Source organism: Calonectris borealis, chromosome 3 (genome assembly GCF_964195595.1).
Source record: "Calonectris borealis chromosome 3, bCalBor7.hap1.2, whole genome shotgun sequence".
Lineage (NCBI taxonomy): Eukaryota > Metazoa > Chordata > Aves > Procellariiformes > Procellariidae > Calonectris > Calonectris borealis.
In genome coordinates, this window is record NC_134314.1 from 103,573,291 (window position 1) to 103,593,957 (window position 20,667).

General features: G+C 41.7%; 2 protein-coding genes across 2 annotated transcripts; one reads left to right on the plus strand and one right to left on the minus strand.

The window, feature by feature from the left end:
* Window positions 1-242: 242 nt before the first annotated feature.
* NSL1 (NSL1 component of MIS12 kinetochore complex) lies at window positions 243-13,279 on the minus strand. The gene is made up of 6 exons (XM_075147044.1): window positions 12,977-13,279; window positions 12,645-12,729; window positions 8,451-8,581; window positions 5,849-5,903; window positions 2,403-2,470; window positions 243-1,785 (listed from the first exon to the last, which is right to left on the minus strand). Exons 1-6 carry the CDS (start codon window positions 13,277-13,279, stop codon window positions 1,507-1,509), a joined length of 921 nt encoding a protein of 306 aa, XP_075003145.1. The 3' UTR covers window positions 243-1,506.
* On the plus strand, window positions 13,237-18,492 carry LOC142080877 (deoxyribonuclease TATDN3-like). The gene is made up of 10 exons (XM_075147043.1): window positions 13,237-13,346; window positions 13,423-13,455; window positions 13,553-13,626; window positions 13,824-13,908; window positions 14,556-14,618; window positions 15,741-15,850; window positions 16,247-16,302; window positions 16,506-16,618; window positions 17,819-17,899; window positions 18,267-18,492. Exons 1-10 carry the CDS (start codon window positions 13,278-13,280, stop codon window positions 18,408-18,410), a joined length of 828 nt encoding a protein of 275 aa, XP_075003144.1. The 5' UTR covers window positions 13,237-13,277; the 3' UTR covers window positions 18,411-18,492.
* Window positions 18,493-20,667: the final 2,175 nt, after the last annotated feature.

Here is a 20,667-nt window from a genome sequence, read left to right on the forward strand (position 1 = left end):
TGTGAAAAACCGTCCCAGCCACACGTTCCACAGCTTCGCAGCTCCAGTCCCTCTCACATCCTGTCCTCTCTTACATTAGACGCTTTGTAGCCCTGAGATTAATAACAGTTGTGAGTTCAAAGGCGGTAAATGGAACGACTTCAGTTACTCGAGCCAAAATTTAACACAGATGTCTTCCGAAGCGCACTCACTGTTCAGTTACCATCTATTCCAGGATTAGAACTGACAACATTATCTGCAACTTTGATCTTCCTTAATTGATTTAATTTACTTTGTATAAAAACACACATTTGTATATACAAGAGCGATGGAAAACAAGTATTTACATATGATTAAATATACAAAGTCTCGATACAGATGCTCACCTTTACAAAATAAATGACGCTAAAATCTGTCACATGTTCTTGAAAATGTTCCGTCTCTTAGACGTTAAGTTGCACCTATCTTCTTAACACAGTACATTTCATTAATAAAGCTTCTAAAAAAACCCTGCCTTTACTGTGTGAGAAATACGTTACATATTAGACATGAGTATTTACTGCAAGCACATGCAACCATAAACCCAAAAAAGTTAAGAATGGTTAAGGCACAATGCTCAATTTAGTACTACTGTGCAATCGCCTAGGTACTAATGCGTAAAGAAGAATAAAAAAGTAAGGTAGCTCAACTTAATACCATTTACTGGTAGCCTATACTGATCTTTAAAGTTTAGTCAAACATCATAAATGCACACATGACCCAAGTCAAGATCCTGTAATGTGTAGAAATACTGTCCCGGAAACCCCCAGACTGCATAATTAGATTACATGAAACGAAATATCAGATGGTAAGATGTGGATGGTCAAATCCTTGTTCAGAAGAGCACACTGCAAGTAAATACATGAAATTACTAAAAATCCAAGTTTAAACAAACATGACTAAAAATAAGCCCAGTTGACCTAAATTCAGGAAAGGTGAACAGCAAGGACCAATGTCACATTTGTGTGTGGATTTTCTAAAAACTGTAACATCGTATCAAATCTGGTGTTTTCAATATGCTCCAGTGTGAATTTCTTTTTAATTTATTTATTAAAAAATAGCCATCCGACTCAGTAAGAAATGAAGGTACATTAGGAGAACTAGACATTCTCCAACTTCTTTAGAGACATGCTTAATATAAATGAGCACTTAGCGGTTTACTAAAAGACGGCCCACATAAAGCATGTGCACAAACTTTGAGAAGCATGAGGACTCACGCTAAATGCTGTAATAAAAGAGCAAAAAATGAGAGTTAATCGGCAAATATACTTGCCGGATATCGGATGCTACTGGTGTGCGTAGGCTTTCATATACCATCAGTGTGACAGTAAAAACAGAAATATTTAAAAGGATCAAAGACTAAATAATTAAGGAAGCTCCCACGTATAGTACTGAATTAGAGGGGAGACAAAGTTTTAAGAGGAAAGACTGAGCACACTGAACAAGAGTATAACTGAGATTCCAATCAGAAAATACCAAATGAGAAATTCATGTGCTGAGAGTAATCCTCCTCCGTCGAAGTGGGTAGCGTCTTCTTTCTGGTGAATCTACAACTTTTTTTCTTTTTAGCAAAACATAAGGATTTTTACTGGTATCAGTGTCTGTTGGTGTGACTTCTCCTGGTGATACGAAATTTTGGACATTATTTTCCTCCTTCGCCTTGCAACCAGCAAAGACTTCTTGCCGCAGCTTGCAGAGTTCCAAGGTTGGTTGCCAAGTTAACGCTTGGGAAAAACCTTCTGCTCTTTCTATTAGCGCTGGGAGAGACTGCAAAAACAAACCCAAGTATCTCAAGTTACATGGGAAAAGTAGTGGTTACAGTGAATGAAATATGTTAATTAGATTCTGACAGGCACAAAAGCTTCAGAGTCTGCAGAGATGATCCTCAGGATGGCAGGTGAAGGTTGGGAACTCAGAGCTACCAGCCTAACAGTGACAAGGGTCTGCACTCAGAAGCCATACAAAGAGTATGCCAAGTTTCAATGTTCCTTCGTTACATCTATAAGCTGGATGAGCATCACAGGAACACCACAGTTCACGTCTAAGCTGCTACTGAAGTAACAAATGTCACGTGCTATATAAAGTTGTACAGGTCTTCAAAAGATGTTTTATTTTTCAGATGCTGCAGGTTCTAAAATCTCTGTAAAAACTTATTTCCTATAGTCACAGGGTAATCTTCCTTACTTCCATGTGAGGGGGAATGCTTTACAGATACAACTTCAGCAGTCCAAACCTAAAGCTGTACCTGCTTCAGAAGTACACATGCAGGCTTTTTTGTTTTTGTTACAAAACTATAACCAAGATGAGTTAGAACTCCTGTTTCATGACATATTATCAGATCAAGAAAATAAAAAATATTCTTTTGGAGCACACAGAGATCTTACCTTCATTGCTCCACTGATCTGTTTGGATGCCATTTCTGCCACCTGCATCAGATCTGCGATGTAAGCATCTACAGAAAAACATAAAGCCCAAATAAACTTCTGAAACGTAACTCTCTCCCCCCAATACTTGCTATTGACTTTTTAGAAATCAGACAGAAAAACAGTAGAGTCCCTGTATAAAACTTAAAATCTACAACACATCCCTTTCATTATAGCATTGAGCACAACAGCTTGTATGTTTTATCTTACTATTGTTACCCTTTATCACTGAAAATATAGTAATGTCTAGCAGTCTCAACTATAGCAAGCCACAAAGTTCTTCACTAGAAAACCTACAGCTTATACAAAACATGAGACACAAAGACAGTATTTGACATGAAGGAAGAGAATAGTTATAAAGAAAAAAAGAAAAAAGATCTGTTTTCAAACCTTTCAAGTTCATATTACATTTGACAAAAATGCACGAAAGAAGGAGAATAAACACAACTGTGGAGAAAATGAGATTAAGGAAACCCATTTTAAGGAGGGGTAAACAATAACCTTACAGCTCCAACAAGTCAGGTTTTACAATAAAGGCTACATTTTTCTCCTGGCTTAACTTACTAAGCATTAGCACCAAGAATAAAAGAGAACCAAGCGCAAACAACAAGAACTGCATTAATTCTGCTGGGTTAATAAAAAAAGAAAACTGAAGCAGGCAGCAGGTGCAGAATAATGGGGGAAAATGGCATATATTTGATTGCAGTAGCAGTATGATAAGATCATCAACACAATATATGTTTCTGACAATTGATTTACAAGCAATAGTAATTCTTCACTCAAGAGTTAAACTCTAAGTTATTATAAAACTGTTTTGCATGTTCTCCACCATTATTCTGTCTGCGATGCTACGCCATCAACAAAAACTTAAAATCAGCAGATAAGCAAGCGTGCTCTTGGGAACTAAGCAGCCTCACCTCCACTACTCTTATTTTTCTGTAGAGTTTCACCAGTGCCTGCAGTAGGATACAATGCTAGATGGTGCACACACCTCTAAACCCTTTCAGGGTTAACCACAGCATTCTGCTTTGAAGTCAATCTCACTAGTGCTACTGAAGATAATTTAGGTCCATCACTGTATTCTAGTGCAGAGTGACAGTGATCCTCTGCTGAAACGTAGTAAGCAGCATTTGTTAAATTGTCTGTCTGCATGCCCAATGCGCTGATCAGACGTGGTTTAGGAACGCATAATCCATGTATGAACATGGATGCTAAAATGCACATCATTCAGAGTCTGGAAGGAAAAACAGTCCAACAGCAGCCTCTTTAAACACACCACAGAGGCCTATGAATGGACATTCTCTAAAAGAAGGGTATGTCCATAATGAAGCATTCTTACAATAGAGTATTGGGATTAGAAGACTGGTGACCCTATGGAATGGCAAGGAAGGAGTTAAGTAAAAGTAAAAATAGTTGCTTGGATTGCTCCAGTTATACAGAAAGACTGACATACAGTTAAATGAAATTTGCCTACAGGAGTTCAGCTTGACATGGACAGCATTACATTCCTCAGTGTTCAAGGCTTTCCAAAACATAGGGAAATGAAAAAAGGAAACGAAAAGTATTGAGTAATCTAAACATTTTTGGTTTCTGGCCACTGTACTTGCTAAACTGGGATACATAAACTTCCCAAAGACTACATAATACTAAAATTCAGCACAAACTCTATGCTATCTTGGCTAGGACTTTGCTGTTACCAAACCTAAAAAGGCAATACCATAGTGCAAGCTGTTACTAACTTACAAGTAGTAGATAATTCACATCAGAAAAGCATAGATCTGGACACTAGAAACCAAAAGAAACCCAGATATGAAGTGATGCTCTTTACTGCTCCTGTTAGCTGCTTTGCTGCACAGGCTGGCATTTCTGGAAGCAATGTCTCCTGTTTACAAAGAGGAAATGATGCCTAGAGTGAAGTCAGATCAGTAGGGCGAGAACTGGAAGATTAAGCTCAGCTTCTCAAACTTTAACACCACAGCTTGTTACACCAGCTTTATATCATAATCCATAGTGAGGGTTCTGTAACCACGCTTTTCAACTTAGAACAGCATTGGTAAATTCTGTCATCGTTCAATACTTAAGAACAGGCAAGACAAAACTTTCAATTTCTTCAGGCCAGCCTCTGTCCTGGTTCTGGCTGCGACAGAGTTAACTTTCTTCCCAGTAGCTTTGGGGGTGTGCTGTGTTTTGGGTTTGGTATGAAAGGTGCGTTGATGGCCCATTGATGCTTTGGCTCTTGCTGGGTGGTGCTTGCACGGGGGCGGGGGTGGGTGGGGGGGGTGGAAGGGACACAGCCGGGGTGGTGGACCCAGCTGGCCAATGGGATGTTCTATACCATGTGACATCATGCTCAGTATAAAAACCAGGTTTCGTGACATGTGGTCAGCATTCGGTGAGCAGTTGCATTGTGCATCACCTGCTTTGTATATTGTTATTGTTGTTGTTCTCATTGTTATTATTACCGTTCTACTTTGTTTTATTTCAATTATTAAACTGTTTTTATCTCAACCTGGGAGCTTTCCTGCTTGTGCCCTCCCGATTCTCTCCCCCATCCCACCGGGGGTGGGGGGGGGGGGGTGTGGGGGGTGGGTGGGTGTGTGTGTGGGTGTGTGTGTGTGTGTGTCTGTGTCTGTGTCTGTGTCTGTGTGTCTGTGTGTCTGTGTGTGTGTCTGTGTGTGTGTGTGTCTGTGTGCGAGCGGCTGTGTGGGGTTTATTTGCTGGCTGGGGTTAAACCACGACACCTCAGAAAGGCACATCCCAATCACCAATTGCAAAATATACAACCTTGTTCCAAGGAGTTTGTATAAGGAATCTTTCAAAAGCATGTAGCAAACTTATGACATTGTTTGCGGTTTTGTTTCTTCATCAACCCTTACAAACGACACAGGCAGGATAAAATTTGATGCCTACTTTGCAAGTTAGGAGAGTCAACACTGCCATCACTGAGTACTACACAACTGCTTTCAATTCCCTGAAGAAACTGACTGATTAGGAAGAGAGACTGAAGCATTTCTAGTATTCATGTAAAAGGAACACAAGAACGGTCAAAGTATAATGTCAGCAATACATCTAGTTCCCCATCTGGCCTCTATCAGTGGTGAAGGAAAGAAGTAAGCAAACCTACTGAGGGTAGCTCTGTGACAATTTCTACCCAATACCCACACAGCGGCCAGCTTTTGCCTTTAAGTACAGTGCCTAACAGCAGACAGCACTTAGAAGAAGAGAAATGGGTACAACAAACTGATGCAGCAATACATGCAGTTATGACAAACTTCTAGCTATTTTAGTCAATTATTTAAACAGTCAATAATTTTAAACAAGTTTAAAGAAAGCTTCTTAAACATTTACAGCTAGCCCGTAAGGTAGGCAGTGTTTCCTCACAGTTGCCCTCCCCGCGAAATCTTTACCTTGAGAAGGCTGGGATCTTATCTCTTCTGGTGTTACAAAAGGCTGGTAGAGCTTCTGCATATTCAAAAAAAGAAAAATTCTGAAATACCCTCTTGGTTTAATAGCTATCTAATGTACACATAGCAGTCGGAACAACGGAGAAAGGCTAATACAAGGAGATGCTGGTGGAATTACTTACAGAATGTATTAGAGGTACAGTTTATAGATACTCAGTCACTAGAAACAGTGTTCTGGTTAACGCAGTTAAGTTCACTGCAAATACGTCTCCAAAATCTGCTTTAGTTTGCAGAATTGTAATTATTAAAGCATGAGAACTAAACTGAAATCCAGGCATTTTGGAAGAAGCATTGCCACCTGCTGCACAACTGAGGAAAAAGAGCTGCTCTGGCTTCTAAGGAGCCATTCACAAAAACAGTACGCTTTCACAGAGGAGCAAACTCGAACAAGGGGTACATTAAGACAAAAAGCTAAGAAAAAGAAAACTAAATGACTACATTCTAGCCCTGCAATTACTTATGCACGAGTAAGAACACTCTCCTTCACAGACCAGGCTCTCTGGCTCTTTGGTCCTACTGTGAGTCTTGTGACTTGACATCAGTTAATTGTGGCATGAAGTTAACTAATAACAAATAATGAATACAACTAATATTTAGTTATATTAAAGGTGGAATTAGAAGCAACTACCGGGGAAGAAGGAAACAAAGCAAAGACACAGGAACGTAAGTTATATCATCTGCAAGTTAGTATTTTTCTCCACTTCAGGAGCTGTCCCGCAGCCTTCTTCAACCAAAAGCACGTAGGAGGAAAGTTAATTATTCCTCCTCGCAGTTTTACCAGAGCAATTTTTTCACAGTTCACATATCTTCTTAGCACGTTTACAGTAACAGCTCCAAGCAGAAGAACAAACATTGCTTGCATTATCCTCAAACATAAACATATTGACTGAAAACCTACAGAATGATCTCTTGCTTTGGCAATTATAGGGAGATCACCACACTAAATGAGTGATTCTCTCCAGATAAACTGCAGTTAATTACCGCATCTTCATAGCTTCTTTTTATGCCTCAGAAAACATGCATCATAGGAGTAGCTAGGGTCAAAAAAGAACATAAAAGCAACCAAAAGCAGAGAAACCACTAGTACCTTCGCAGAAGTAGCTGAGGGAAAAAAAAAGCCACTTCATTTACAGAGATAAATTAAAAACTTCCTATATTTTGCAGACACTTTTAATTAAAATAATCATCTAGTTGTGGTGGTGTAAAATTTGAAGTGGTCAGCAACAGAAAAAAGGTAGCGTGAGAGGCGTTCTAAATAACTAATCCATTTTGGAACTCAGGTAGAACATAGTCTTCCTTTTGCAGAAAGATTAAAAGGTCTTGTTAAATCTTGGTGTTACGCAATAGCATTTTATTTTAGTTGGGTTTTTTTGTTTGTTTTACATACTTGATATATTGACAAAACACAGAGATCACAAAAGGCAATATATGTTAGAAAAGACCTCAGATTTAAGATACACCTATGCGCTTTTACTTACTGTAAATCATGTATGCCCGGCTAACCTAGGGAGTCACTTACTTTTGTCAATTTTAATCCTCAGAAGTGCAATGCAGGCTCTTAAACAACTTTCTAAAAAAAACCCCTGTCTTCTTTGGTATAGAATCATAGAATAGCTGAGGTTGGAAAGCGCCTCTAAGGATGATCTAGTCCAACCCCCTACTGAAAGCAGGGCCAACTAGAGCAGGTTGCTCCGGGCCTCACCCAGTCAGGTTTTGAATATCTCCAAGGATGGAGACTCCACAGACTCGCTGGGCAGCCTGTGCTAGTGTTTGACTACCCTCACAGTCCTTTTTTATTTTTATTTTTAAATGATTAAATGGAATTTCCTGCATTTCCATTTGTGCCCATTACCTCGTCCTTTTTTTTTTTGCCACAGAAAATTGACTCCTAATTAATCAGCAGGTAAGCAAAAAGCAGGCCTAACGTAACTGCAGGAAAGAAATTTAGCAACCACAGACATGACTGGGTTGTTTAATGCCAGTAATTATTTTACACTCAGTGTCAAAAAAACCAGAGAAATTACTGCACCTATTCATTAATCCACATTACCTTTTCTTTTCTTTTTTTTTCTTTCTTTACTGAAAGTACTTACTCAATGTAGTCATTAGCTCAAAAAAAGTGCTTATGAAAACACAAACATATTTTTAAAAGTCATATACTGCACACGATAGTATCTGTATGTATCATAACATTTAGTACTTCAACCAGCCTTCAGCCAAGGATTTCAGAATCCCGGATTTGACAAGATAAATAGGTGTATACTGGCTTGTAAATCATGAGTCATCAAGTTGAAGCAACCTGCTTAAGTAACTTACTGAACTGTGCTACAGGCCCAATTCATTCACAGTCATACCACTTTGTAGTAACCCTCATTTTACCGAAGAACAAATTAATACAAAGAAACAATTTCGTAATATGACAAAGAATCAAAAGCAACTATGGGAAAGAGCTTAAAGGTCAACATCTGATGATTTATTTCTTCAAGTTACATGTGGTCAGCAGCTACTATATGCAAAGGTTTTCTGAAAATCTTAGGTTACTCACCAACATCTCTTGCTCTGCCTTCATGGTTTGGATCGCATGCATCAGTATCTTTTTAGGCCACTGCTTACGCTTTGTTGTTGTCTCTACTATTAGTTCATCAAATTGATCTTCAAGAACTCTGATGTTGGAACCTAAAAATTACAAACACACAAAGTTATTGTAGGAATCCTCCTACAATTTTTTTTTTTAATTTGAGACAAAGTTATAAGGAAAAAGACAGCTTTAGATCTGAAATAAGAAATCATGCATGATTATCAATGAAGAGAAAGATATCTGTCTTGGATCTCCTTGTAAGGTGATACAGAAATTGGAGCTTGATGTTGACCAGTTACTTTTGAAGTAAGGAAGCCGGTGAGAACAGGGGAGGCAGAGAACGATCTGGGGAAAAACCAAAAATGTATTTTTCTCTATGCACTCTGAATCTATAAAGAAAATTTCACAAACAAATGGTTATCTTTTGAGATAATTTGTTTTTCAACTGAAGAAAAGCAATGCAAGATGCAGCAAGAAAAATGTTTTATCTGTGTAACTTTCAAGCATTAAACAAACACCAACTGTCCAAACAGTAATTTGAAGCCTAACAGATTTTATGTCATATAGAGCACAGATATGCACTTTAATTTTAAAATCCATCTACGAATTTTTGACAATATACATTCCACCTTAATGAAACACGGTTCCCAGAAATACTCTGCACCCTGAGGACATCTGTAATTACTAGTCATATGGAATTTGCAAAGAAACCAAAACATGTCTGCTTTCAACATCTGAGGCCCAAAAGACTGTATTTGGTAGGAGCTAACTTTCATAGCTTGCTTTTCCAATCGTAAGATTACATTAAATACCTAGAATGTATTTTCAGCTCTTGACTGAAGTGGTTTGACTACTGCCACCCTACTGCAGGTACTCAGCTTCTTCAAGATTGCAATTACAATTAACAATTTTAAAAGCTTAAGATAGTATTTTAAAACTGGTTTCAAAATTTAGTAAATGCCTGCACTGTCCTGCCATCACACGCCATCATTACAAACTATAAAAATTAAGAGTTATAGAAGAAAACAGAATTAACCACTCAATCTTATATCCTAACTGTGTGTAACTGAAAGGTAGTGCATATTTCTGTATTCTTCCATCTGCACATTCCTATAATTTTTCTCCCCGGCAGAGATTTGAAACGTTGACAACACTCTCACTTTTTTATTTTTTTTTTAATTTAATTTTGCAAACTCCTTAGCATTTAAATTCCCTATCCCCACTAACATCTGGAGCACAACTTGCAAGCCATGCAATGTTTTCAATCTAGTGGTAAAGAATGGATTTTGAGCACCCTCTCTTGGTCAATCCGTGCAGAATCAGGAGATTGTAAACCTCAGAAAGGCAAAATCAAGGTTTTAAGAGTTTGTGGGTTTGTTTTGTTTGTTTATTTTAGGATTACCATGAAATCATTTAAGTATAGAAAGGAAAGACTTGAGCCACTGGTCAATGTAAACACCGAAGGCACAAAACGCCAGATTACTTGGTGATTCAAACTGGACCAGAGATAGGCAAATGAGTAAATTTACGTCCAATTAAAAAGCACAATAAAGTCCTTACACCTGCTTTAAGCCAGCTGTAGGAAGATGACATCTCAGCTGGCATAAAGTTAGACTTGTACAGACAAAGGCTAACTTACTGAAAATAACATCCAACTGGACAAAGTTTTCCCACTAAGAAAATCCTCTTACGAATTTTTGAACAAACTGGAATTAGTTAAGTGAATCAGTTCAGCATTTTGCATCATGAGACCAGTGCATTTTTGACTTTGTAGTCAAAGGAGTTGGAGTTTTATCATTCTAGAACTACAACTGCAGAAGCTTCCTGACCAAAAAACAGTTCAAGGAGCTCTTTCTTCATAGCCAGTTCAATATATCTGTATTTTTGACTTCGTGCAACTGTAAAAAGCATCAAGTTACAGGCAAAGAACATCTAACGCTAACACAGGCGAGCAAATGAATCGCACTGAAATTTTCTTTGGACACCAGACTACCAAGGATCTCCACTACTATTATTTGGAAGATAATAATTACAAAAATATAAAGAATATATTACATATAAATATATGACTATATAGCAATAATTATAAACATTTCCTTAATTTGTATATTAAATATTAGCAACAGACATACTACTAGGGCTTCTTGATAGGAAGAGATCTTGGCCAATGTCCTTAGCACAAAATCACTCAGGCTGGAAGGGCCCTCAGGAGGTCTCTCCTAACTCAAGCCTCCTGCTCACAGCAGGTTCAACACCCAGTTCAAACCAGGCTGCTCGGGACTTGCATCCAGTTGGTTCTTGGAAGCCTCCAGTGTTGGAGACTACACAAGCTCTCTGGGCAACCTTTTTCAGTGTTCAGTTATCCTAATAGTGAATTATTACTTCCTCACATGAAGTCAGAACCTCCCCTTTTAATTTATGACCCTCTCCTCTGTGCACCTCAATAAATACTCTGGCTCCACATTCTCAGTAACCTCCTCGTTGGTACTGGAAGGCTGGCTTGTCTTCTCTGGGCTAAACAGGCCCAGTCATAGGGCAAGTGCTCCAGTCCCCTGGCCGTCTTGGCAGCCTCTGATGAACTCACTCCAGTTTATCAACAATTTCCCTATACTGGGGAGTCTAAAAATGAGTGCACTACTCCAGATGTGCTCTAGTAAGTGCAGACTAAAGGCAAATAATCACTTCCAAAATCTACTGACTACACTCCTGTTAACACAGTATACTAGGCTGTCTCAGGGTTAGCCCACCAGGACCCCCAGGTCCTTTTCATCCTGTATCCCTGCAGGGGGCTACCCCTTCCCAGATTTAGGGCTTTGCTTTTTGTCCTTGTTGAATTTAATGAGATTCCATAGATGCATTTCTCCAGCCTGTTTACGGTCCCCTGAATGGACCTGCCCTTGAGCATATTCACTCCGTGCCTGGTTGATGTCAGCTGCAAATTGGGTGAAGGCACCTTCCATCTCCTCCTCCAGGTCATGGATAAAGACATTAAACAGAATGGGTTCCAGAATAGACATCTGAGGAACTCCGCTTGTAATCAGCCCCGAGCTAAAAGCATGAACCACTAAACACTACCCTCTGAGCTCAATGATCCAGCCAGGATTCTCACCTCCCTAGACCATAACATGCTAGCTTGGATGCTCTGGGAGACTGTGTCATTGAGTACTGGAGCAATTCCAACGGAAGAACACCAAGAGAGTTGGCATGCGGCGTACGTGATGTATGAGAAGCAGCTGAGGGAGCTGGGGTGGTTCAGCCTGGAGAAGAGAAGGCTATGGGGGTAATTTAACTGCTACCCTCAGCTACCTAAAGGGCGGTTCTAGAAAGGACAGAGGCAGGCTCTTCTCAGAGGCGTGCAGGAAAAGGATGAGAGGCAACAGATACGTTACAGTAAAGGAAATTCCAATAGGCCACAGGAAAGAAAATTTTCACCATCAGGGCAGTCAAACACAGAAACTGAATGCCCAGAGAGCCCCAGAGAGGGAGGGTTCTGGACTTGGATCCTGTTGCTGTGTTCTAGCTTCAAAAACAGATCACGTTACCCTATTCCGTTAAATGTTGTATACTCCCTTTATTCTGATAAGAGAAGTTGCTGAAATAGAACATGCTCTTTCCTAACCTCCCGAATGAAAAACCTTGCTTTGAAATACCGACTTCCTAAAAGCTAGACTTTCTAGCAAGACAGCTGCCATTAAACTTAGTTAAACCTTTATTTTTCCCATGTTAATACTGGATACTTTGGGAATCTCTAAGCTACTTTTCTCTAGTAGTCAAGAGCAGTTCCTTTAAGTTAGGTTGGCACCACACTAGTGCTAGCTGGAACTTGTGCCTCAAGATCTATAAGGATCTTGACAGAAGTGTCAAACAAGCAATGGTGCTTCAGATAAAGCACTTTCCCCTTCCCTTTTCTCTTGGATATGGGTCCCTACATGTCTTGGTTACTCTTCGTTTATGAACACTGCTCTGTGAGAACTGTGCTCCCACAGTGCAGCACTTCAGATCTTTACACGGGTATATCTGAGCTGGAGTTCGACCTTACCGGCTCCGTGAGCATCCTTTCTGCCACAGATAGCTGGGGGGAAAACTGCCCAATTAAAAATACCACATGCAAAAACCAAAACAAAACGACCCAGCAAGAAATTAATGGAAACCAACGCATACCACTCTGCAGCTCGGAGTCATCCGAAGTCTCCTCCCAGGGCTGCCCATTAATGGTAACGTTCTCCCGCACCGCTGTTTCGAAGTTCTGCAAAACACGGGAGAGCTTGAGAAGCCATCCTTCAGGCACAGGTACGCGACATCTGCAGCTGGAAAGGCCCCTCCTGCCTCACCGCCCTGCCCGGGTTGGCCACCTCGGGGGAAAGAGCTACGTAAACCCGCTAACACCATGGGGCGCCTCAGCTTGTGCCGGGCCCCTGGCGGGAGCGGGCACAAGCCCTCAGAGACGAGACCCAGTGGCGCCGGGTCTCGCTCCGCTCCCCCCTCAGCCTCACCCAGAGCGCGTCTCCCGCGGCGGCGGGTCCGCCCGGCTGCCCCTGGGTCAGGGCCCGCACGAAGGGCGCGCAGAGCGCCATCACCTCGCCCAGGCCGCGCCGCGAGCAGCACCGCACCCGCGGGTCCCGCTGGGCGGCAGCGGCCGGGCTGAGCGGCGACCCCGCGCCCGCCTCCTCCGGCGGCGGCAACAACGGCGGCGCCGGGCCGGCCGCCATTTCCCGCCTGGGACGCAGGGAAAATGCCGGCCCGGAAGCGGAACCCGCGGCCTCCTCGCCCCTTCTCCTCAGCCCCGGGCGCGGCATGGCGGCGGCGGCGGCGGCGGGGTCGGTGGATTGCCACTGCCACCTCGCCGCGCCCTGCTTCCAGACGGTGAGGCGCAGAGGGGCGGGCGGGAGCGGCGGCGGCGGCGGGGCCCCGGCGTTAAGGCGGTGTGTGTCTCTTGCAGGACGTGGCGGCCGTGGTGCGGGCGGCGAAGCAGGTGAGACGGCTGGCAGCGGCCCTCTCCCCACTCCTCCCCGGCCCCACCGCCCGGCCCGGCCTGGCCTCAGCGGGGCGGGGGCTTCTGTCTGCCGCAGGAGGCGGTGTTGGCGCTGGTGGTGGTGTCGGAGCAGGCGGGGGAGTTCCGGAGCGTCGTGGCGCTGTCGGAGAGGTGCGAGGCTGGCGGGGGGGCCCGGCGCCCACCCGTGTCCCGGCCGCGGGGTCCGCGCCCTGGCAGGAGCGACTGGCGGCGTGGGAGCTGACGGGGGACGAGCTGCCCTCTTCCTTGGTCAGGCCGGCCATTCTTTTTGACTTTAAACTTGCTTTCTCTGTGTTCTCTCACACTACTGATATCTGTTCCGTGTCTAGATTCCCAGGGTTTGTTTTGCCGTGCCTGGGAGTCCACCCGGTTCAAGAGGTTTCACCAGAGGAGCAGCGCAGTGTTACTTTGAAGGTAAAACGCAGGCAAATTAGATTAGTGCAGCTATAAAATACCGCTGGGACTGCTCAGGGCAGACGACGGGATGCTCTGGTCTGCCTGATTTAACTTCAGATCTGCCCAGTGATTTTTCTGCGCTTCTGTGATACAGAAGACCCAGCGGACCAAATCCCAGAGTCTCTTAGCACATCCATTTGTCCGTGTTAGTCCTAAAGCAGAATTGTTCACTGGAGTCATCTGGCCATATTACTGCAGTGAAACAGTTTTAAAAATCCCAAGTGAGCGCTTTGCTTACAGCAAACTGCACGCGTGTGTGTTTGCAGATGTCCCTTTGTTAGCACGGGGAGTGGGAAGTGACTGTGCCCTTAGCCTGAAAAACTGGGAAAGCTGTCTGCAGCCATTTAATGCTACCAGGCTTTTTATGGACCTTGCTTTAATTCCCTCTTCTGCTCCTGTGGAAAGATAACTTGAAATGAAGGGTCATTAAGTAAAGAAGGGAAATCCTGTGGGTTTCTAAAATCTGTCTGACCGTACAACTCACACTAATAGCAAGTTTTGAGGTACAGAATTTAAGAACAATGAGGGAAACTCCAATTTAATCATAATGCTGAGTTCGTACTTGTAAGGGCAGTAAGGGTTGCATCTTTAATTTGTTCTTGCAGGATCTCGATGCTGCATTGCCGCTTATAGAACTCTACAAAGATAAATTGGTAGGGATCGGAGAAGTAAGTAGAATTCCGTAACTTGTTTAAATGTCTATGGCTTTGGCAGCATCTGTCACCAGAATTACAAAAACTTAGTGAATACTTGGTTTTGTTTATGCAATAAGTATTGCTATCAGTCTGAACAAGCGCCAAGTCTTATTTGTAATTCTCTTAATGTGCTTTCCTTCATAGATTTGCCTGATTCCCCCTTTTTCTTCATTATCATTATTAGGAAATAGATGGTATTTATACTGGTGGATTTAGTAGGAAGAATTGCATAATTATGCTATATCGTCTTATACCCGAATAGGTCCTTTGACCTATTCTCTGGCACAGTGAAGTGTCGAGTCACATTGTTATCCTCATTCAGATCTTTCCTGCCTTCTTCCCGGACAAAGTTAGGCTAAGCTATGATTTCAGTACACCTCACTGACTTGTACATACAGTCCTTTTTTCTTGTGATCCCTCATCTGTCTGTATCCATGTGTTGTCTCCTGTCTTACATTTGTTTAGAAACTAATTGAGGCTTGAAAGCTTTAGGGTAGAGTCTGCCTCTTTTGTGTGTTGGAGGGACTTACGGCTGGTTCTGCACTGGCTGCAGAAAAAGCAGTTATTGGCACAGCTTTGTAGCTAAACTTGCCATGTTGTACTCGTACTGTATGTCAAGGACTTTGGTTGGTGTAACTGTAAATGGGGCTGCTTTGACAAACTTTAAATTTTGCCTGAACATATTTAAATTAAAAAAGTATAGAATTAGTGGATAATTTTGGCTAGAAATAGGACTAAAGCTACAGGTTCAGGTCAGAAATTTTACTTGTATTGGAGATCCAGATTTGAGATTTAATCTGAAATAATATTCAATAGAATATAAAACCCCAGAAAACCAGTTACAGATTAAAATGTTAAATACACTTGTTAGTAACTGTCTGCCCACAAATGCTTTCATAGTTGAAAAGCTTATGGTTGAGGATGGATTCCTTTCTGAGTTAAGCTACAGTTGCGCTCATTTTAATTGCAGTCTCTAGTATATATATTTTGAAATGCCTTGCAGTTTTGAAGCATTTTTTGCCTTTATATATGGTATTGTGGTTTAGTCAAGCATTACGTCTGTAAAATTTTTTCCCTTCTCTTCTTGTGCTTTAGGTTGGACTAGATTTCACTCCCAGATTTGCCAGCACGGATGAACAGAAGGAAGGACAAAGACAGGTTTTGATCAAGCAGATCGAGTTAGCAAGAAGACTGGATTTGCCTTTGTAGGTTTTGTTCATACTAGTAGGAGAATTTGCCAGATCTCAGTAACGTGGAAATATTTCCCAGGATTTATAGTTACTGAGAGCCCACAGAACTTTTCTTACATGGATTAAACTGGCATTAGTGTCCTGTCAGTCTCCAGTTTGAGATTTAATTATAGAATTTTCCCTGTGTTTGCACTTAATACAGTGGTCTTGTGTCCTGTCTTTGCTATGTTGTTGCTATATCTTCACTGTAGCTAAAGTGATTCATATATATGTCTCTAGATTTTTTTTTCTCAATAAAAGGTGTAATACAGATTAATTGTTCTCTTCCCAAGCTGCTGTTAGTTCGTTTGTGTTTACAAAAAAAAGTATTTTTCTGAATTTCCTAATGCTGGGCCTCTCCTTGCTGTGCAGAAGTGTTCATTCCCGCTCAGCTGGAAGACCAACCATTAATCTCTTAAAGGAACAAGGTATGTTTTTAATGCATTTTCTCCATCATGGCTTTTGTCAACAGAATTTCTTCAGTTGTGCCATGTCCTCACATCAGTTTCTGTACAGGAAACTTGCAGAGATTCTGTATTCATTCTTTATGGGACCGAGGTCCCATTGGAAGCTGACATCGCAGACCTACTGTAAACACTGCTAATGATTTGGTTTGCTTCTTTTCTCTGAGGTGCTACAAAGGTGTTGCTCCATGCATTTGATGGGAAGCCATCTGTAGCGATGGAAGGGGTGAAAGCTGGATACTTCTTCTCCATTCCTCCTTCCATTATAAGGAGTGAACAGGTAACATTTAAAGGGGTTTGCTCCTTCTTGGTGCTTGGGTATTGCAGGTAATAGCTTATCATGGTGGCAAACATGACTGTTTTCACTGTGCAGCTCAAGAATATGCTTGTTTTTTGAGTCTGTACAGTTTGAGGTGGGACTAGAGATACTCACATATGGTTGCTGTCACCTGACGCTTCTCAATAGAAGTTTCAGTTGCTTATAGCATTGCACATCTTTACTTTGGCTAAATTTCTACTTGGGGGCTTTTGTCTTAGCTAGACTTTTTGGGGGAAATTTTGGCTAAAACAGTTCAGCTATTTCTGAGAAGGGTTAAGAAAATAGGCATTTTCTTGTCATTCTAATGTGGTTTCTGGTGAACTCTTCTTTGGAAGCTTCTGTCACTGTACTGTTTAGAGTAGGGACGTGACATGTGGAAAAGGACTAGTTTCTATCTCAGTGCTATGGCACTTTCTGTTCAAAAGGAAACTGTTCACAATTGGCTAAGTTACAGACCTTTGAAAAATTGTGATTATCACAAGGTGTGACCAGCAAAGAAGCAGCTAAATTGCTTAAAGATGGCATTGGTCAGGTTCAGCCCTTGATTTGGTGAGACTGCTCTTTTAATTTCTACTCTGGGCTGCCGCATGCTATGCTAACTTCTTATTTTGGGGTAGCAGTTTGTTTCCATCCTGCACCATCATCACCTTCTGTGATAAGCTCAGGAAATGTAAGAAAGGAAAAGGCATGATTCAAGTGGAGAGGGTGTGAGGGATAGATATAGATGAGGGTGAGGTTAGGAACTTGGAGAAAGGAAAGCAAACTGGGGTTGAGGGGTAAAAGCAGAGATGGGAAAATACTATATATACACAAATATTATATATACAGAAAAATAGCGAATTAAAATTCCATTGACAACTCTAAATATAGGGTATTTTGTGCAATGTAACCACATGATTTAATAAATAACAATGGATTCAGTGTTTAGGTAATAGTACTTCAGATCTTTAGAAAACAGGATAATCCTAATTTTTGAAGGGGCTTCTTGAGCAGCTCCTGGTATTTTTGCTTCCATTCTGAAAGTGTTGATAAAATGTAGACAGTGGCACCAAAGTCTTATGACGCTGCTTTTAAATACAGAGGATATCCTCCCTTCATACATTTTTTTCCCACAGGTCTAAGTGCATAAAGCATTTAATAGCTGTCTTATTTTTCTTCAAGAAGCAGAAGCTTGTGAAACTGTTACCTCTGGAAAGTATGTGCTTGGAAACTGACTCGCCTGCTCTGGGGCCTGAAAAACAGGTAAATGCTGAGGGGGAGGGACTTCTACATGTGTATATCCAAACCCACACCTTATGGAGGTCAGTTACTGGCACGGGAGAGTGAAGTAGTGTAAGCATGGGTACAAGTGACAAAAGAGGTTGCCAAGTGAAAATTTTGAGATGAACAAGTCAGTGTTCCTGAGGCTGGGAAAGGAGAAGAAATTCCAGGAATGGGCAAAGGAGAAAATAATGCAAGAAGAATAGATACATGTAATTTCTCTGGAACACATGCCACAATGTGACTGAAATTGTGTCAGGAGGTACTGAAGCTGAAACACCTGTGATGCGTAGGGGTCTGTAATTTTGTCTGGGTTTGGTTTTGTTTGTTTGTTTCTTTGTTTTTTCAGGTGAGAAATGAACCAAAAAATATTCACATTGCTGCAGAATATATTGCCAAAATTAAAGGAATTCCAGTTGAAGAAGTTATAGAAGTGACTACACAGAATGCACTGAAAGTATTCCCCAAACTTCGGAACTTTCTTCGGATATAGATTCAGAAACTGAAATATATGATATTGCAGAAACTGTTATTTACGGTGTAATTAATAAAACCAACATGCATCTTGTCTTGAAGTGGAGTTTTGCTGTTGGAAAGTTCAAGAAGTGAGCAGAGTGTTACATAGATGCATAGGATGAATATAGGGAATTTCTCGAAGACCTTTGGTATGCGCCATTGTCATCTCTTGGATGTGATAAAGACAGGTTGTTCATTTGCGTCTCATGTCTCTGAACAAATACTTGTGAAGAAGAGCGCTATAAAATTGTGAGTTTAGTTTCTCAGACTCCTTGCTCAGCTGCTTCTAGTCTGGGAGATGGCTAATGTGCGGTGCTTAATATCCCTCTCATTCCTTAATTTCTGGTGACTGAAAGTCACATGGTTGTGGGCCCACTCGTAATACAAAAGCTCCTGTGAAGGCTTGCAGACTGCACAGCCCTTTCTGAGCCATTAAAAAAACCCAGCTGGATGGACATTCTCTGTATGTCATGTTGACTGGGCTCTGAGAGTGGTGCAGAAGCAACACTGATTTCCTTCAAAATACAGTTGGAAGCAAAGAATTATAGGCCGCCTCTCATTTTCCCCTTGTATACAGTAACTTAACAGTTGCTCAGATCTTGGCTATTTTGAGAAGAATTTACTTTGATCTTTTAATATTTTATTTTATTTTTTGAATCCTATTCAAAGGAAAAAGCCTGGATTTTTCCCAGCCTTATTCAAGGATTTACTCTTTTGACTGCTCAGTATCAGGAGATACAGAATGTGAAAGGGAGACAAGCCCAATTTTGTGAGATCTTGGAGGTACCCATCTGCTGTGGATTCTACTATGTTGGCCAGTGTCGTAAAAACTGAATCTTGTGCTCCCTCACAGCACCTGTGTGGATGTGGGCCTGTTCAAATACTGATCACAATTTTGGTGACTATAAATCAGCAATGAACGAGGTGACTTATATATGACACTCGATTGTTCTGAAGGCCACTGGGGAAGCGGAGGCTTTGTCTCCCTAAGGGGACTTTTACTAGCTCGGTGAAGAAAATAAACAAGCGTTAACTTAGTCCATGACCACCTCACGTACAAAATCATGCATCATACCAGCCGAGAGCATTTGGCTTTAAGATTTGGGGACGTCTTCTGTGTCTCTGGTGCCTATGTGATTTTTCAGATTAGACTCCTTCCTGTCTTTCTGGTTAGAGCATCTTACCAGTTGTCCCTTTGCAAAATGGTTTGTAATGCCCTGTTCTGAAATCATCTGATGTCTGCCTTCTGGGGTGTAGGACTGCAAGGCAAGGGTTTGGGGTTTTTTCCTGTTTTGAGGAGGATGCAGGTGGAGAAGGTATCAGCTCCCGGATGGGGGGGCGGGAGGAGCGGGAAGAGAGCAAAAGCTTGTAATGTAAGCGATACCCTTCTTAAACTTCTGGTTTCCTCTACATTTTCTTTCTCTATTTCTTAAAACCATGTTGTCAGGAGGTTTTTTTGCTGTCTTTAGCAGAAGCTGTGGTGGTCTGCTTTTTTCCTGGAGTTAGCTTATAAAGTTTAAACATATGTTCCTAAACAGTTTTCAGCCTGCAGCAAACTTGAATAATTTGTCTCTATTACAACGTGCTGAATTTTTGCTGAATATTTGACCCAGAGTAGTTAGAGCCATTTGTTATACTGGATCTGCAGGCACCATTTCCACTAAATTGGGTAAAGGACAGAGTTTGCCTCCAGATGGTGCTAGGGAACAGGTGTGCAATAGTCTTAAGAATATTAATGTGATTGACATTAATGATTAATAATCACGTTGTCATCAGAGATGCTAAATAGGTGATAGCAGGCAGCCTTACACATGCTTCCTGCTCCTGTGTGACAGGAAGGCTCCCAATATTGCATGGGAATGCAATTATGCATGGAGATGCTCCGGGTAAAAAGTCAGGCAGTGTCCAAATGTTTGCAGAGTTTTGGCCTTATTTTTAGTCTCTATGAAATTCTTAGCCTTGGATGAAAACACTGGTTTTGCAAAAAGGGGAATATCAAATACTTAGTCTACCCAAAATCCCTCTCTCTGCAAGGGGGTAACATCCTGTGGTTCAGGCTTAGCCTCACAGTTGATGATACCTGGCCTGAGTTCTTGAACACCTTTTGCTCCTGCAGTGCTGCAAAAACCTGTAGACACGCTGATGTCCTGCAGCTGCCAGCTGGGCAGGGCACTGCCGAGGGCAGCCAGCCCCGTGTGGGCCATGGGGGGCTCTGTGCCCCCTGTCCCTGCAGC

Coding starts and splice junctions, on each gene's coding strand:
- LOC142080877 (XM_075147043.1), top strand. CDS start 13,278: ATGGCGGCGGCGGCGGCGGCGGGGTCGGTGGATTGCCACTGCCACCTC. Junction 13,347..13,422: donor CCGCGCCCTGCTTCCAGACG/GTGAGGCGCAGA, acceptor TGTCTCTTGCAG/GACGTGGCGGCCGTGGTGCG. Junction 16,303..16,505: donor TAATCTCTTAAAGGAACAAG/GTATGTTTTTAA, acceptor CTTTTCTCTGAG/GTGCTACAAAGGTGTTGCTC.
- NSL1 (XM_075147044.1), bottom strand. CDS start 13,279: ATGCCGCGCCCGGGGCTGAGGAGAAGGGGCGAGGAGGCCGCGGGTTCC. Junction 12,730..12,976: donor CCGCGGGAGACGCGCTCTGG/GTGAGGCTGAGG, acceptor CGTGTTTTGCAG/AACTTCGAAACAGCGGTGCG. Junction 2,471..5,848: donor AAGATCCCAGCCTTCTCAAG/GTAAAGATTTCG, acceptor GTTTTTCTGTAG/ATGCTTACATCGCAGATCTG.